This window comes from Varanus komodoensis, unplaced genomic scaffold (assembly GCF_004798865.1).
Source record: "Varanus komodoensis strain SLA01 unplaced genomic scaffold, ASM479886v1 scaffold3, whole genome shotgun sequence".
Classification (NCBI taxonomy): domain Eukaryota; kingdom Metazoa; phylum Chordata; class Lepidosauria; order Squamata; family Varanidae; genus Varanus; species Varanus komodoensis.
In genome coordinates, this window is record NW_025335761.1 from 23,216,715 (window position 1) to 23,236,036 (window position 19,322).

Below are 19,322 nucleotides of genomic sequence, written 5' to 3' on the forward strand. Positions count from 1 at the left end.
TGCAACTGAGTGTCCTTTCGGCTTTGACCCAGTCGCTTCATTCTTTCTGGCGCTACTAGTACTAGCCCTCCACTCTTCCCCAGTAGCATATTGGACACCTTCTGACCTGAGGGGCTCATCTTCTGGCCTCATATCATTTTGCCTTTTGGTACTGTCCATGGGGTTTTCATGGCAAAGATACTGGACTGGGTTGCCATTTCCTTCTCCAGTGGATCACGTTTTGTCAGAGCTCTCTGCTATGACCTGTCCATCTTGGGTGGCCCTGCACGGCATAGCTCATAGCTTCATTGAGCTACGCAAGCCCCTTTGCTACGACAAGGCAGTGTTCCATGAAGGAGAGTGGGGTTATTACTAAATTAAACATAATTTCTGCATACATATATATAAACATGTTTGAATTTCATAGCAATGAAAGCAAGAAAAAAATCAACCTTCAAGTAGTGACAAGAGCATCACCACCATATCCTTCAAAAGGTCTAGTAGTTCTTTCAGTAGGTCAATCTGACTGGAATCCTAGAGAACAAAAGCAGAGCAAATATTAAAAATGAAACGAAACAAGGGCAGTAGTCACAGTCCACATCTTCAGACTTGCTGGTCTCCAAGAAAAGCCAGTTTTGAAGCCATAGGTGAGGGCAGGAATTATTTTATAAATAATAAATAAAGCATGTTAGCTTCATTGTATAGTCTCCATGTCTGTTCTAGTGAACAGACAATTCTCTGCTATCAACAGCCATCCAGTTCCAAGGCTGAGGAGAAGCTGAACTAGTCACAACACATGATACGATATCACATGTATAATGCCTAAACAAAAAAACAGAACAAAACAAAATAAAACAAAACCAACCCCCCCCCCCAACCCTTTAGCGTATGTTAACTGGAAGGTTTTTTTTTTTTTTGTTAACTGGTTATCTGATAACAGGTCATGCCACAGATTTATGCTCTCAGTGTATTCTTACTCTATTTTACCTTTATAAAATAAATGAGGCAAAAATGCACTGAAAGTTTACCTGGGAAAGTTTCATTTGCATGTTAGCAAAAACATGAAGAAAGCCGACAACAGCATCCCATAGTCTACTGTGAGCCAGACTCTGCTGGTTTCCAATACATGGACCCTAAAATTAAGAGGAAATGCTTTGGATTTAAATTTCAAACATCTGTTCTAGTAATCCAAAAAATAAACAGAAATTTTCATTAACAGTTTGTTGTTGTTGTTAGTCGCGAAGTTGTGTCCAACCCATCACGACCCCATGGACAACATTCCTTCAGGCCTTCCTGTCCTCCACCATCCCCCGGAGTCCACTCAAGCTCACACCAACTGCTTCAGTGACTCCATCTAATCACCTCATTCTCTGCCGTCCCCTTCTTCTTTTGCCATCTATTGTTCCCAGCATTAGACTCTTCTCCAGGGAGTCCTTCCTTCTCATTAGGTGGCCAAAGTATTTGAGTTTCATCTTCAGGATCTGGCCTTCTAAAGAGCAGTCAGTGTTGATCTCCTCTAGGACTGACCAGTTTGATCGCCTTGCTGTCCAAGGGACTCGCAGGAGTCTCTGCCAGCACCACAATTCAAAGGCCTCAGTTCTTCGGCATTCAGCCTTCCTTATGGTTCAAATTTCACAGCCATATATTGCAACTGGGAAAACCATAGCCTGACTATACGCACTTTTGTTGGCAGGGTGATGTCTCGGCTTTTTAGTATGCTGTCTAGATTTGCCATAGCTTTCCTCCCAAGGAGCAAGCGTCTTTTAATTTCTTGGGTGCAGTCACCATCTGCGGTGATCTTGGAGCCCAGGAAAATAAAATCTGTCACTACCTCCATTTCTTCCCCATCTATTTGCCAGGAAGTGAGAGGACTGGATGCCATCATCTTAGTTTTCTTAATGCTGAGTTTCAAGCCAACTTTTGCACTCTCCTCCTTCACCCACATCAAGAGGCTATTTAGTTTCTCTTCACTTTCCGCCGTAAGAGTGGTATCATCTGCATAACTGAGGTTGTTGATATTTCTCCCAGCAATCTTAATTCCAACTGGTGATTCATCTAAGCCTGCCTTTCTCATGATGTGCTCTGCATATAAGTTAAATAGGCCGGGCGACAGTATACAGCCTTGTGAAACTCCTTTCTCAATTTTGAACCAATCAGTGGTTCCGTGCCCAGTTCTCACTGTTGCTTCTTGACCCACATATAGGTTTCTCAAGAGACAAATAAGATGGTCTGGTACTCCCATCTCTTTAAGAACTTGCCACAATTTGCTGTGATCTACACGATCAAAGGCTTTAGCATAGTCAATGAAGCAGAAGTAGATGTTTTTCTGGAACTCCCTAGCTTTCTCTATGATCCAGCCTATGTTGGCAATTCGATCTCTAGTTCCTCTCCCTCTTTGAAATCCTGCCTGTACTTCTGATAGTTCTTGGTCCACATGCTGCTGGAGCCTAGCTTGTAGGATTTTGAGCATAACATTGTTAGCGTGTGAAATGAGTGCAATGGTGTGGTAGTTTGAACATCAACTGTTTATGCAGGGATAAAGAGTTGCTCTTTGCTAAACTGTTTATTCTAAACTAAAAAGAATTATTATTCTATATTTAAATAAATTTGTATTCATTAAGGCAAATTGAAAAGCTGGAAGAAGCACAATGGTACAGGTAAATAGTTTTGAACTCTGGACTAAAATTGTTTTATGGACACACATTCACACACTTTAAATCACCATGTGTATACCACTTCATTCCTCTTTACCCCATCTACAGCTGCTAGTAATGATGAAATTCTATTGAAAACTGACCGGCCATCTTAAGAATCCATGCCTCTCTCCCCCATATGAATTCCTGCATACCGAATAAACACCACTAAGAAACAAGTGCTACTTACTTGGATATATTCAGTAAGTGAATTAAAAATCTGCTTGGTCACAGCGAGTGCTTTAGAGAAGTTACATTGTCCAGATTCATCAATTATATCTTTTCCAGAGTAGTACCAATAGAAGTCACTGATAGATTCCTAAACATAAATAATAAATATATTTTCTCTATTTTTTATTTCATTCTACTTGAAGGACTATCCAACCCATAGCACATAAAGAAAGTTCAGACAGTGGATGGTATTTTTCTGTGAATTTTACCAATGTTTCAACTGTTATTATTGCTATTACTTTACCATTATTATTTTGCATATAAAATATATCTGTATTAAATGCCATTAGCCAAAGGGCAAGTGCTCAGATTCTATAAGACTATGCAGGACAGTGACAGAATAATATATTTTATTATTTTATCCATATTATAGTAACACAAAGTATCCTAAGATTAGCTGTCAAGATAAATTACAATTTACAATACAAAAGTAGGCATTAAAAGCTGCTTCTAATATACAAAATAGACTGTTAATAGACAGTAGTTAACAGTAAGTAAACAATAAGCAGACCCACAGAATTTGTAATCAAAGGTTTGGAAGAAAGAAAAACTAATTTCCTGGCAATGTTGATTATTACCCTCTGGGTAAGCAATCCACTGAGAATGGCAATGCAGAGGTTCTGAGAGCTGATTAGGTAGCCATGTTCTTGTAGGCAACAGTGGTTTGTATGTCCCACTGAGATGAGGTGTAAAATAATGATCTAATACAGATCATTAATTATAGTGATTAAGTAGGGTTGTAAGCAATGTACCACGAAGGAATCAAGTCCTTAGCCCCTCATTTTGAATGGAATAGTTTGTTGATTAGCGAACTCATTATTGAAAGGATTGGGTTAGGAGGATGGCTACAAGTAACAGGGACTTTTCTGTATACCCTGGTTGTAGAACTCCCTTTTCAGACACATTTACTACATGGAGACATCATTAACTTTTTGATACTGGATTTAAACTCTCATTTTCTCACTTTTGAGATTTGCTGAAAAGTAACAGCAACAGTGCAGAATCTTTTCAATGTTCAGGATGTTATAATTAACTTTTGAGGAGTGTTTGCTACCTTTCAGTTTTTTCTGCATGACACAGGCTAGTTAGTGTACAAGTTGCCTCTTGAGCGTTGGGCTAAACAACATTAACCTTACTCTTATACACTAAATTGGATTGCTTAGCTTCTTTATTCACCTAGTTCAGTTGTATCCATTGCCTTAATTTTTCCCATATGCTCACTGTAAGCACAAAGTCATAATTTCACATAAATTTTCTACCCACTAAGCCTCCAAATCCAAGACTTGGCAAGATTCAAATAGTGTTGCTCCAAGACGGTGGCAAGACAAAAACCAAAAGGGGATGGCTCAAATGGGAGTTTAAAGTCTCTGGCCTCCACTTGTGGACAGAATTATCTATTGTTGCTGCATTCCTCCATCTGATAAAATGGTTGCTTTCAGATGTATATACTGCAGTTTCTGTCAAAACAGCTTGCCAATGTTGTATATCATAAAACTATTAAAATGTAGCCAAAACAGTCAACATAATTAAAATCACAAAATGTAGGTGGGAGACATTGGGGTACACAGTGAAATGGAGTCTCTAGGAAAAGATGAACTATAATCATTAATAGTGTTAAAGGTCAAAAGTTTATAACAATGAAGAGACTCTGCAAAGTACGTAGTGAAGCTATAGAATGAAATAATTTTAAAATGCTCTCCTTACCTGAAGACGCAACAGATAATCAACTGTGCTAATAATAATATTCACTGTTGTAGTATTACCCATCTGAGTGCGTAGATAGTTCTGAAAATCTGAAATGTAAAATAATTTAAGAGCTCTGTAAATAAAATTCAAAATATTTACAATTATTTTCATATTTGTGTTTGTCTAGAAAATGAAAATCTATGTACTGCTCTGTTACTTTGAAGGGAACGTTATCCTTAGATCAGTAGGCAATGGAAGCCTCCACAGTAGCATGCTTAATAATATGACAAATTGCAGTATTTCTTAAAGAAAAGCTATAATAAATATAATAATTCAAAGATGGCAACTTCATTTCTAAATAGAACTACTGCATGTTAAAATATTTTTGAAAATTTGTGGATCTAGTTCTTCATGCAAAAGAACTAAAAATCAACTTGAATAGAAAAGATATTGAATTGATTATCCCCTCCAAGAGCATTGAAATAACATTAAATTACTAAAAATGTATCACAGCCTACTTACCATTGTTATGACCTTCACACAGCAGTTGCAAAAATCTAAACAGATCTTTAGTAAACTCATCATTCTGTAGTACTTTCTCACCTTGAAAATATACAGTACAATGAATTACACAATCATCAGTCCTTTTTAAAACATGCAGAACTAATTGTCTTCCAACAGCATCCTTCATACTCAGTGATTTTAATAAAAAAGCAAATACTGTAAGCTGAATTACAGTAATTTTTAAAAGAAATGTATTGGAGAGAATGATAAAAACAAACTATGAAACAGAAAAAGCAAAGCCAAAATATTTAGCACTCAGAAGCATTCATGATCAAAACTACAGGACTAAAGATCTAATTGGAAATGGTTAGTCATTATCAAACCATGCCTTAAATATGAAAGACACTTCTTTAATTAAGCATCAAATTGTTTCTCCAAGCTCAACACGCAACCGGCTGCAGACCATGAAACTAAACCTAAAGGATGTCTGGAAAGATGCAATTAAAGAAGATTTCTTTCTGTATTTGCAACACACAATAGCATCAAAAGCTGTAAACCCAAACGTACCACGCTCACGTACGATGACTGTGGATCAAAGAAAAATAATAATAAAGGATAAGCAAGTTATAAGTTACATTATATATTTTGTTTAAAATTTCTCTTGGAAACAAAAATATAAACAAAATAGCTTAATACTACATTATTTTAATAGACTATCAATAAAGAAACCCTTAAAAGACCAGACCATTTTGGTGTTAAAAAGAAAAAAAGTGCAATGTAAAACTTACGTGGATTACAAATATAGGATGCATTATACTTACGTGTTCCTTCTTCTGTAACCATTCCAAGGCCTTCAGCTTTATTTTGTCTCTCAAAGGCATTCAAGTCAAGGACACTTTTAACAAGAACAACAACAAAAGACAATTGAGAAAGAATCACTAAGAGCAACAGTGACCCTGAACTTCTGGCATGCATGTAGACTAAACAAAATGACAGTTAAAAAACAATGAGTTGCAGAAGTTTAAAAATATGAAAATGAAATCTCAGCCTCACTAAGGTCTGTGGAAAGTTTTCTCCTAAACTGAAGTCTGCTTTAAAGTATTTCTTTTGTTAGTATCAGTGCAAATTATATTCTGTCAGAGCTGGAAAGCTGACATACGCAACTGGAACTTGTAAATGAATATCTAAACACAATCTACACATGTTGCTGGCTGGGGAATGGTGGGAGTTGTAGTTTCTGTCTAAACATGCATAAGATTTCTAAAAATGAAATAGCATAGTTTGTGTATATACCTGCAAGATTGCATTAAGCCCGAGAGAGATTGAAAAAATCCAGCATCTTTTTTCTCCTTCAGATAATCCAACATTTTCTAAAAAAAAAAAAAAGTTGAGAAAGCTGTGTTTTAAAATTGGCCACAGCTTTGGTCAAGAATTCATTTCGGCTTCACCTGTTTGTTGTTAGCATCTGTAGTAATTTACTGTCTTGACAGATACTGAAATCACCAATTGATTCACAGCTATATGCAAGTTGATATAAGCATTAAACATAAGTTATGTTGTGCTAGCATAAGGGACCTCTAGTACAATACCAACAGTGTTAGCTAGGTTAAACATGCCCCCTCCATCATGACAGCTAATGCAATTGGAATCACACTAGAGGTTCATTATACTAACACCATGCAATTATGTTAGTGTTCACATCTGCTTGCCCTCAATCTCCTAAAATAACATTTTCATAGCAGCTTAATCTTTTCAATTTATCAATGCCTCTAAAGTAAAATACTGTCAAAATGCATACAAAGAAAAGATATATAGAAATAAACTATTATTACCTGTTGAACAACTGAGTTACCTCCATTTAAAATGGCAATTCCAAGTTTCAAAGTTTCAACTACCATGGGGCCCATTTCACCTGTCAATCAAGAGTATAGTAATTAAATTATAGTCAAAATAATATAGCAATTAAATTATAGTCAAATGATTTAATATTTCTAACAGTGTATCACATTACTCCACACTCCCAGCTACTTTCTAATTTTCCTACATTGAAAAGCAATGTTGTCCATCTTTCTTGTTTGGCAAACTTAATTAATTAACACCTTGCTGTAGCTACACAATCCTATGCTATCTACAAGGCTGCATGTGTTTATATTCATGGCTTGATAGCTGATTGTTTGAATTGTCAAATGTTCTCAGAATAGTTTTATAACTTAAAAAAAAACAAACCCAAAATTGTAATTATATCTGCATTTGGTTATCACAATGAAAGTAACCAGCATGCTTCAAGTGGTCATCTGGGCATTTACACAAATGGGGTTTGCACATGCATGGGGCCTGCTGTTGAATAGACAGAGTTTCCCTAGCTAGGCATTTTGGCAGGAGTCTCACCTTTATGTACCTTTTGGAGAAGGAGGTATGGCTCCTGCCATTTTCTCCAGTTTTGTGAGACCATCAGCTGGGCCTTGGAACCAGAGCACTGATGTTATGGTGAAGTTTTGTTTTGTATTCAACACCAATGAGGGGCCAGTGGGTAGGTTGTATGAATGCACAGATGAACACTTGAAGAAAGGCAGATTGCTTACCTGTAACTGTTGTTCTTCAAGCAGGCATCTGTACATTCACACGTATGGATGCTGTGCCTGTGCAGTGCCTGTATTCTGGAAGATTCTCTCAGCTCTAAAGAGTTTTGGTGAGAGCACCCCTCCCCCCCTCATCTAAATAGGCAGGGTTCCTGCCCTTCATCAGTTCACCTGAAGACCAATGGTTAGCTCCCCGACAGGAGTAGCAATTGTAGTTAATAGTCAGTCAACCTGATTTGTCCCACCTACACTCATGTGGGGCTGGTGGGTGGACTATGTGAATGCACAGATGACCACTCAAAGAAGGACAGTTGCAGGTAAGCAACCTGCCTTTCTTCATCATGGTCTCTGTGCATCCCACATATGGGTGACTAGCAAGCTTACCATACATGGAGTTTGGAAGGTGTTCTTCACTGTAGAACAGCATGTCCAAAGGAACAGTCCCTTCTGGCTTTAATGTCAAGATGATAATGGTGGATGAATGTGCATGCTGTCAACCATGGAGCATCTTTGCACAGGTCCTGTAGAGATATGCTGGCATGCAGGGCTGTCAAGTTTGAGATACTCTAGTTGGATGTCCTTTCAGATAATTGTCAAGTTTATGTTTGCTAATTGATACAACAGCTTGAGGGTTTCGACTATCCAAGTAGATAGGTGTTGTGTTCCTATCTGTGTTCATTTATCATGGTCTGAATATTTCTTATGAAATGGTTCTGTTCACAATTGGTAGAAAGCAAGCACCCTGCACATGTCTAATGTGTGCAGTGACCTCTCAAATGGCATCAAAAGTGTGGGAAAGTAGGCTGGTAGAATGGTATCTTGGTTAAAATGAGTTGTGGCTACCTTTGTTAGAAAGTTAGGGACCATGCGCAACCATTTTTTTTAATGAAAATTCAGGTATGGTGGATCTATTTGGAGAGCACACAGCTCACTGGCTTGCCTTGCCAATGTGATGGCCATGAGGAAAAATGTTTTCCAGAAGAACATTCTTAGATCTGTGGATGCAAGTGGTTTGACTGGTGGTTTGGTCAATGCTTGCAGAACTACTGACAGACTCCATGACGGGACAACCAATCGGATCAGAGGATTTAAAATGTGAAGTTCTGTTATGACATGGTGTGCCAATTGATGTGAGAAGAAGAATGATCCATCAATTTGTCTTCTGTGGTGTGAAATCATGGCCAGATATACTTTAATTGAAGCTGACTTTAGTCTTGACTGGTGTAAGGAGTGGAGAAATTGGAGAAAATTATGGGTCTTGGCAGTGGATGCCACAAAGTTACGGTTTGCACTTCAAACCTCTTCCATTTTGGATTTCAAACCTCTTCCATTTTGACATATAAGATCATTTCGTATTCAGTTGCAGAGTTGACTGTAAGATGTGTCATATTTCAGGATCCAACTGAGACATTGTAGATGCTAGTGAATCAACCAGGCCATCAGTATCAGCATCTGGAGATCGGGATGTGGAATTTTCCCTTGCTCTCGAGAGATCAGATCTGGTGTCTCTGGTAGGTGCCAATATGTCCTTTGAGATAATTGCAGAAGGGTTGGGAACCAGGTCTGCCATGGCCACCATAGAATTATTAAGATGCAGGTGGCCCTGTCCTATCTCAGTTTCATTAACGTCTTCATTTTAAGGAGGATTGGTGAGAATGCATAACAGAAAATGTTTTTTCCACAGGATCATAAATGAGTCTTCCAGAGTGTCCTTTCCTATCCTAGCTCTAGAGCTGTATAGATCAGAAGGCTTTGTTCAGCTATGTGGTGAATAGATCGACTGTGGGCGTTCCCCAATCATGGAACAGATGGTGATAAGTGTCCTGGTTCATTTCCCACTCATGTGTCTGAATGACGCACTGACTCAATGAGTCTGCCTCCGTGTTCTCAGTACCAGCAACATGAACTGCTTGTAAGTGAATGTTGTGATCGATGCACCAGTTCCAGAGATGTATTAAGAGGTGAGCCACAGGAGCTGATTTTGTTCCTCCTTGTTTGTTGATGTAAAAGACCATGGACATGTTGTCCGTGGCTATTCATATGCGTTTGCTTGACAGAAGATTTTGGAAGGAACATAGGGCCTTGATCACAGCCAGACGCTCCAAGTAATTGATATGCCGCATTCATTTGTGTCCATGTCATGTCCCTTGTGTTTGGTATGACACACAGTGCTCTCCCCATCCAGTTCAAGATGTATTGGTATGCAAGATAGTAATTGGATTTGTAATGGTCTCATTCGCAGTCTTGCATATTGCACTATGGATACCATGGATGCCATATGCCCAAGAGTCTGTTGCATTGATTGGAACGTTGCTGTCCGAATAGATTGTAGTTTCAGAACAGAAACCTTCAGTTTTTGTGTTCGGTCCCATGGACTGTTCCAAGAGGAGGCAGGGTTTCAAATTCAATCTTATATCCATGTTCAATAATAGATAGAACTCACTGATCGGATATGATGGATTCCAAAATGAGGAAATGATGTTTTAATTGATCCCCAAAAGGGAATGGTGGAGTAGAAAGAGGACTGGTCCATGCTACCTATCAACATTTACATTTTTGGTGTCAAGCCTCCTTTTAGGTGGTTGATACCGAGGAGTGTCAGTACAGAGGAGTTGGTTTGGTCTTTGAGTATATTGCTGTTGCCCAGTGAGGTAGCTGTGTTGTATGGAATGGAAGGGGCAAGAATGGAATGCTTGATTCCATGGCCACTTATGGGGTCCTTGCTGGGTTGGTCCCCATCCCATGCGTCAAGCTGTGAGCCTTGCGTTGTGAATGCAGGGGCCAGTACAACTGAAAGGCATATTCTTGATACATGCCTGGGTTTCATGGAGCAAATTTGCAGCTTGAAGCCATGCATGGTGACGGAATGCAACCACATCAAGCGCTCTTGAATCACATGATGACATGATGTCTCACTGTTGCAAATTGTTGCTTGGACAACTGCATCACTTCATCAATGAAGACTCACACCAGTTCCCTCTGCTATTCTGATAGAAAAGAAGCTAGGGATTCCATCTTCAGCCATAAAAATACTTGATAGCATTCCATCATAGCTGTACACCATATTGGCTGGTGTCATGAACATATCCACAGATGAAGTCCCCCATGTTATAAAGAACTGCTTCAGCGCCTCTGAATGCAACTCCCATTTGTGACTTGGGTCCATCATTCTGCTTAAGCTGTCAGCCAAACCTTTGTAAATCCCTGCACTGCTACAAGGGTTATGTTGCATTCCAAGCACCAGTTCCCGTATCTGTATAGTAAGTTGAGTTAATGAAACAGAGTAAGTCCCTCCCTGTTTGTTTAAATAATACACTACTGTGGTATTGTCCAATGATATCTGAAAGTGGCAGTTGTTGATCAGCTGTTGGAAGGATAGTAGTGCTTTCCAGTAGGGAATATTCTTCTGGCTATTGAATCCAGTTGTCATCCTTCCTGGACTATAGGGATCAAATGTTCTCTCTGAGAACATCCTTGGGCTGACTCCACAATCACCAAGTTGGATCAAGGGTGATGCAGAAGGGAAGGATGTCTCCCTCCTGGACTTGATATAGACTCTCTAAAATGTTTCGAGGTTGGCCATTGCTGAGCTGGCACCTTCCATGAGTCCTTCGTAGCATTGAGCAGGGTTGGTACAAATGGAATAGCTACTGGAATGGAGTTCTTTGCCCAGATGACTCTGTATTCCAGGTTGATTGGTGTTTTGGCCATTTGCTGTGTTACCAATCCAAGGGCCATTGCCATCTGGAGAACTTGCTTAGAGGATCTACCCAGATCTTTGGAGGGAGATCCTGGTCCTTGTGTAGTTATCATATCTTTGGGTGATGTGAACATCGGTTCCTCATGGTGGTTCATCAGAGTTAGATGCATAATCTGCTGGGAACAAAGATATGGATGGTGATGAAGCCACACAGTGGTGGAACAGGGTGCACTGGCAGCTGTTGCTTAGTGGGAGCTGGCAGTCTGGAGTGTGATGGATGAGTTGCTGCTGAACCAGAAGTTCCCAGAACTATTGTCCCTATGGAGCTGTCAGTGGCTTTCTCTCTCAAGTTGGCATGGTTGTTACACCAGATTGTCAGCTTGAGCCCCTGGAAATGGCTGGCAAGATCATATGCTGGTCTGGGGAGCAGTTCTTGCACGAGCTGGAAAGAGCATTGCAGGCCCCACACTGTCACAGAGTCATTGGAGGTGAGCCCTTTATCTTACCCTTTGAGAACAAATGTGTAGTATGCTTCAGTTGGAACATCAATCCAGAGGATGGCACTGTTGGCAGAGCTGGTGGAACTGGCAATGTAGCTGGTGCCAGTTCCACTGGTCTGGTGGGGGTGGGGGGATTGTGGCAAGCCTTCTTCTTAGGCTTCTCTCTTGCTGCCCTTTAGCTGCCATCGGTCACCATGTTGAGGCCATGTGTGGGTCTCTTTTTGGCCATTTTTCAGTGGCCTTCAGAACAGATTCACCTGCTCAGTTGGTAGAGCCTCATAAGCTGCTTCAGGAAGGCAAGTGCTCAGAACGGGCCACAATGAAGAAGGGCCTGGCATGACTGTATCTGCTGCCTGTAAGGCTCCGGTCCACATTTTGTGGTTCTTCCTTGCCTGCTTCATAAAAGCCTGGCAATATGGGCAAGAAAAGCAGGTTGCTTACCTGTAACTGATGTTCTTTGAGTGGCCATCTGTGCAGTCACACATATGGGTTCTGCGCCTGCGCAGTGCCTTTGGCCGGAAGATTGACAGCTAACGGTTTTTGGCGGGAAGCTCCGCTCCCCCTCCCCCATGGCCTATAAAGAGTGGAGCGTCCGCCATTTGTTCAGTCTTTGACAACCGAACGTGCGCCCCCTTGTGGAAAAAAAATTCAGTATGAGATAGGAAAAAAGGGATCGGTACCAAGAAAAAATGGGAAACTTTCGGTACCGATGAATGTATCCACTCACCGACACTGAGCGGGGCCGGCAGGTGGGTTGTGTGACTGCACAGATGGCCACTCGAAGAACATCAGTTACAGGTAAGCAACCTGCTTTTCTTCGTCGTGGCCTCTGTGCATCACACATATGGGTAGATTAACAAGCTTACCATCAAAGGAGGAGGGAAGGTGTTCTCATTGTAGGACGGAGGAGAGAACAGCTCTACCAAAGGAGCAGTCCCGTCGAGCCCGAACATCGAGACGGTAATGCTTGGCGAAATTGCAGGGATTTGCCCAAGTAGCCACTCGGCAGACGTCATCGATCGGAACTCCGGATGCGAATGCAGAAGATGTAGTGACAGCTCTAGTAGAATGGCCTCGGGGAACTGTAGGCAGTTCAAGCTTAGCTAACTGATAACACAAGATAATAGTGTGGACTATCCATTTAGAAAGTCTTTGTGGAGTGACTGGGTCGCCCTGATCTCTAGCCGAATATTTGATGAACAGTTTATTGGATCGCTGAATAGATTCCGTTCGCGATCGATAAAAGGCTTAACAATGCCGAACATCGAGGGAGTGCAAGGATCTTTCCAAGGGATTTGATGGCGATGGAAAAAAGGCAGGCAGTACAATGTCTTGTCCTGTATGGAAAGGTGTAGAGACTTTGGGCAAGAAAGATGGGTTGAGACGTAAAACAACCTTTTCTCTGTGGAAGTTTAGATAAGGAGGGTCGATGCAGAGGGCACAAAGTTCACTGGCCCTCCGGGCTGACGTGACAGCTACAAGGAACGCCGTCTTCCACGAAACTAATCGGAGATCCACAGTCACCAAAGGTTCAAAGGGGGCCTTCATAAGGGCCTGTAGAACTACAGAAAGGCTCCACGTGGGCATAACCGATCTAATCGATGGATTAAGATTATACAGTCCTTTCAAAAATCTCTTGAGGATAGGACGAGAAAATAGGGGTGATCCGTTGACTAAGCCACGGTAGTAGGCTATTGCGGCCGTATACACTTTAATAGAAGACGGCTTCAGTCCAGAGAGATGCAACTCCAGAAAGAACTGAAGAATTTGTTCGATTGATGAGACAAGTGGAGAGAACGAATGAGACTCGGCGAAGGTGGAAAAACGTTTCCATTTAGCTGTATATGACTTCCTTGTGGACGGCTTTAGGGCAGAGTCGATAATATGCTGAATCTCAGGGTGCAAGAGCGTTGGGTTCGAATTCGACAGGGTCTGTCTTGAACCGGATAGTACGGAGAGACTGTGGCAGTGAGAGGCACCCGTATGGTTGGATTCGAGAATCGGAACCGAAGCGGTCGAAGTAATCGTCAATACCGATGGATTAATAGAAGCTGTCAGGTTCAAGGCTCTCGAATCCATCGTTGGCCCCAATGGAAGGTCAATCATCAAATCCGCCACGCTGTCAGGTTCAATGAGAGCAAGTCCAGGTGACGAAGTGTGCCGTCCATTTGTGTTATAAGGTATGGAAGTGCTGGAAGATGAAGAAACTCCCCGCAGGAGATGTCGAGCAGTTTCACAAACCACGCTTGGCGTGGCCACCAAGGGGCAACTAGTATCCCCGATGCATGGTCGCTCACTATCTTTGCTAAGACCTTCATCAAAAGAGGGATTGGAGGAAAAGCATAGAAGTTGATGTTGCCCCAAGGGATCATGAATGCGTCCCCTAGGGATGCTTGTCCAATTCCTGCTCTGGAACAGTAAGTCTCGCATACCCTGTTCTGTTGGGTAGCGAATAAGTCCACATCGGGGAACCCCCAGCGCCTGAACAGGTGGTTGCGCGTGCGAGGGGCCAGTTCCCACTCGTGAGAAGCGAAGATGTGCCTGATGAGAAGATCTGCGTGCACATTGTCTGTGCCAGCCAGATGAACGGCCATCAGAGTGATGTGTCTCTGAATGCACCAGTCCCAAATTCTCATAGAAAGCCTGGCTAAGGTCAGTGACTTCGTCCCTCCCTGTTTGTTCAGATAAAAAACAGTCGCTATATTGTCTGAAGTTATCTGAACGATCTGATGATGAAGGAGGTCTTTGAAAGAACGAAGGGCCTTGAAGACTGCCAGTAGCTCCAGGAAGTTGATATGATTCATGGATTCTAGACGAGTCCACGTTCCCTGGGTAGCCAGGCCAGAGCATATCGCTCCCCATCCTAGAAGAGATGTGTCGGTACCGAGAGTTATCGTAGGAGGTCGCGCCCTGAAGGGGACTCCCATCACTAGATTGGTCGGCTTCAGCCACCAGCACAGGGAGTGGAGCACGGAAGACGGGATCCGAATCAGTTTCGATTGTGGGTCCCTTTGAGGATGATACACCTTGTTGAACAATAGTTGTAATGGGCGAAGCCGAAGTCTGGCATGTGGAACTACGGCAACCGAGGAGGCCATATACCCCAGGACCCTCTGGATGGATCTCGCCGTAACCATTCCCTGTCGACGGATTCGATGGATATGGTGAGCAAAGGTCTGCTGTCTGTCCCAAGGAAGGAAGGCTTTCTCCAACGTCGAATCCAAGTGGGCTCCAATGAAGGTGAGCGTCTGTGTTGGGAGAAGAGAAGATTTCTCTGTATTAATACGCAGGCCCAGACTATCTAGCAAGGTACATGTTGAATGGATGGCGTCCAAGAGTCCTTCACTGGACTGCGAGACCAACAGCCAGTCATCGAGGTACGGGTAAATCTGTATGCCCTGAAGGTGCAGGAAGGCACAGACAGGAGCCACACATTTGGTAAAAACTCTCGGGGCCGTAGCCAATCCGAAGGGTAGAACTGTAAACTCATAAAGTTGATTTGCAACCACAAAACGAAGGAAACGCCTGTAAATTGGATGAATCGAAATATGAAAGTAGGCGTCCTTCAAGTCCAGTGAGGCGAACCAATCCCCTCTCCTCAACAACAGCAAAATGTTTTGAAGGGTAGTCATACGGAATTTTTTCAGTACAATAAACTTATTCAAGTTCCATAAATCCGAAATCGGACATAGACCACCATCCCGCTTGGGAACCGTAAAGTATCTGGAATAGAATCCGTGAAGTCCGTCAGAAGGAAATACTTGACGAGTCGCTCCTTTTTGGAGAAGTTGGTGTATTTCTTCGAGAAGTACTGGCAAACATGAAGTAGACCGGATCGGACTCGATGGAGGAACGGTGTCGAATTCTATTCGATAGCCGTGTTGAACAATGGATAATACCCACCGGTCAGATGTGATGGACTCCCAAATGGGGAGTTGGCTCCAGAGCCAATCCCCAGATGAGAGAGGGGTGGGTATTTGAGGAGTATGAGAGTGGTTCACCAATCCCGTCAGCACTGCCTCCGATCGTCGAATCGGCGACGGCCCTGCTGGTATCTTTGTTGAGGTTGCTGACGGCGGCGTTGTTGTTGCTGTTGTTGCCTATGTTGAGGCTGTTGCCTGGGGTGATATTGCTGCCTGTAGGGCGGATGGTTCCATGGCCACTTACGTTTGGGCAGCGACTGAAGCTCCATTCGTCGGGCCGTCATCCGAGACTCATGGAGTTTCTTGAGCCTGTGGTCCGTCTTAGCGTGGAATAGCCCGGACCCATCGAAGGGCATTTCTTCGATGTGCCGTTTGGTCTCTTCAGGGAAATTGGCGCTCTGTAGCCAGGCATGTCTCTGAAGAGAGATGGCACCAACCAGTGCCCTCGAATTGGTGTCCACATGGTGCCTGGCTGTGGACAATTGTTGCACCACCGAAGAGGAAGACTCTGCTGGCGAGACGAAGCGGCTGCTATCATCCTGTGGTACCGGGGATGAGTGTCTTGGATCTGGATGGGGCAGGCAGTCACGAAGGTGAAATTGTGGTTGATCCCTTGGAGCAGGATAGTATCCGGTCGAGTATGGCTCATCCCAAGGTGGATAGTAGGGACGACGCCAGTCCTCGACCCTCTCAGACTGCTGCTCCCTAGAATGGCTTCTGCGGGTCCTAGGCAAGGTGTCAACCACATCTGCCTCCAGCGTAGCTGCGGGCATAGGGGTTGGTGACCTAGCCCTGCGGGGAGAGTCCTGGATCTCTCCATCCGAGATCGAACCCCGTTGGACAGCTGGTGGAGGTTCAACCAGGGGGTCAGCCACACGGCGAGGAGACCCTTGAGGGGTGACCCTCATGGCTGCCTGGATCGCCGGCTCAGGTGATGTCGGCACGGTGGGAGGCGCTGGTACAGACGCTACTGTCGAACCTGAGGTACGGTGTCGGGGTCGATCCGGATCCTTAGCCTTCAGGGTCGACTTAGAAGTCTTCTCCTTCCTGGCCTTTTTGGCAGGTTTTACAGCCTTGGCATGCTTGCGCTTCTCCCTTTTTTTCTTAGGAGAAGCTGGTGGGGCCCTCAAAGCAGAGGCACCTTCATCTGATGGACGGGAGGGCGGTACCACCGTAGCCGGGCAAGGCTTCGGAGCAGTGACCAATGGGTCGGACTGCATGAGAGCCCGATCCCACAGGAGTCTCCGGAGGCGATTCTCCCAGTTTTTTCTGGCCTGTTTGGAGAAGGCCAGACAGTGGGAGCACCTATCAGTTCTATGCCTCTCCCCCAAGCATAGGAGGCATAGATCGTGTGGGTCAGACGGAGACATTATCGACCTGCACTCCGCACACTTGCGGAAGGCCGCTTGCTGTGCCATCGCAGAAAGAACGAGAAGAGAAAAGGAGACAGTGCAGAGGATAAGAATATATTTTTGGGGTTTTTTTTAATTTATTTAGAAGGCGAGATGGAACACTAGAATGACAGAAGAAGAAACTAGAAGTAACAAGAGTTTTAAGGATATAAAACTGGGAATGAGATGAAGACAATAGCTACGAGGAAACGGTCAAGCGAAGGACGAAATTGGCACAAGGCACAGTGAACGGCGGTCGCGAAGACTGAACAAATGGCGGACACTCCGCTCTTTATAGGCCATGGGGGAGGGGAGCGGAGCTTCCCGCCAAAAACCGTTAGCTGTCAATCTTCCGGCCAAAGGCACTGCGCAGGCGCAGAACCCATATGTGTGATGCACAGAGGCCACGACGAAGAATCTACCCTGTGTTCTTCTCCTAGGTAGAAGAGACAGTGAATGCCCATCAATGGAAAGCATCTTGGTGTCACAGCATATGCACTTTTGAAATGTAGCCATGTATGCCATTGGGGTGTATAATAAAGTGGGGGGGGGTAAGAAAGACAATTGAAAAATGTTAACAGTAAGAATACCTAAGGTTGAGGTAAATGGAAATGTTTAGATTGTGAGGAGAGCTAAGGAGGGGTCAAAATGGACTGGAGAAAAAGTTGGGAGCTCTGTCCTTATATAGAACTGAGGGAAGGGGGTGAGGCTCCAACCAAAATGCCTAGCTAGGGATCTCTATCTAGCTATCCAATAACAGGTCCCATGCAGGCGCAGAAACCATATGTGTGATGCACAGAGAACATGAAGAATAGGTTATAAGGTAAGATGGATAGGTGGTTTAAAAATAAAGATGGGATTAGATAAAGTTTAGAAAGGCTGAAAAGTGAAATAAATTCAAGTTTGTGAGGTAAGGTTGATGGAAAAGGGGGTATTTAGATCATGAGGACAACATGGGAGGAATGAATCAAGCAAGGTACCCAAGGTGGTGGTTGAAAAAGAACTGGAGAAAATGGCAGGAGCCCTGCCTTTGTATAACATTTGGGAAAGTGGGACAGGGCTCCCACAAAACTGCCTAGCTAGGGAATCTTTCTCCAGCTATCTGACAACAGACCCCATGTGCGCACAGAGCCCATATCTGTGAATGGGCAGAGAGCACAAAGAAGAACTGGTTTTTTTTGTCAGAAGCTTTACTGCAGACCTTGTCCTTGTGTGCTCCTGTCTCCAAAACAGAGAAAACACAAACTGGCTATCTCCTGGAACAGAAGCACTTTTGAAAGAAAGCACCCCTTTGAACCATAGACTCATGAACATGCAAAAGGAATTCCAAAAGATGCATTGTGGCTGGACAGCTGCAGGCTCTTCTGAAGGAAACAGATTATCTGGATCCATTTCACTCGAGCTTCAGGTCTGGTTTTGGAGTGGAAACTGCCTTGGTCACTCTGTAATTACCTCTACTGACTGGGAGAGGGAGAGAGACAGAGGGGGAGTGCAACCTTGTTGATTCTACTAGGCCTCTCAGCAGCTTTCGATATCATTGACCATGGTATCCTTCTGGAGAGGTAGAGGAGATTGGGAGTTGGAGACACCACCCTGTGGTGGTTCTGCTTCTATCTAGCTGACTGTCTTCACATGGTGGTGCCAGAGGACTTTTGCTCTGTGCCATGGCCTTTGTGAGAATTAAAAGTGCCTGAAGTATGAAGAAAAATGACTAGAAGGGCATTTTCTGTAATAGCACCCCTCTTGTGGAATTCACTTTCATTAGAAAGCCATCAGGCATCTTCTCTCTTCTCTTTTAGACGCAAAATGAAAACATTTCTTACTGTAACTACTTTGGTGAGTGAGTGGACTTGGTTTTAATGGTTCTTATATTGGTTTTATTGCTGCTACTGCCATGTTATAAATTTTAGTTGCCAATTATATTTTGTATAGCATTTTATTCTACTTTAGTTAAAAAGATGCTTTAAATGTTTTTTAACTGAATGTTTAACTTTTATGTCCCCCTTTATTGCTTTGCTTTCTATGTTTTATTATGTATTGTTTAAATCCATCATTAATTGAATTGTTTTATCTCTTGCTGTATAATGTATTGTGAGTCTTATGCTAACAGGTGTGGCATAAAGGACCAATAAATAA

At 43.0% G+C, this 19,322-nt stretch overlaps 1 protein-coding gene across 1 annotated transcript in view; it reads right to left on the minus strand.

Annotated features, from left to right (window-relative positions):
* RYR3 (ryanodine receptor 3) overlaps positions 1-19,322 on the minus strand; it is a 397,078-nt gene that overhangs the window by 76,079 nt on the left and 301,677 nt on the right. The window contains exons 81-89 of the mRNA XM_044436195.1: positions 6,926-7,005; positions 6,387-6,463; positions 5,915-5,988; positions 5,661-5,678; positions 5,112-5,192; positions 4,608-4,696; positions 2,863-2,991; positions 1,008-1,112; positions 432-513 (exon numbers count right to left, since the gene is read on the minus strand). Of these exons, the coding sequence (XP_044292130.1) occupies positions 432-513; positions 1,008-1,112; positions 2,863-2,991; positions 4,608-4,696; positions 5,112-5,192; positions 5,661-5,678; positions 5,915-5,988; positions 6,387-6,463; positions 6,926-7,005 (735 nt within the window). The remainder of the gene's footprint in view (positions 1-431; positions 514-1,007; positions 1,113-2,862; positions 2,992-4,607; positions 4,697-5,111; positions 5,193-5,660; positions 5,679-5,914; positions 5,989-6,386; positions 6,464-6,925; positions 7,006-19,322) is intronic.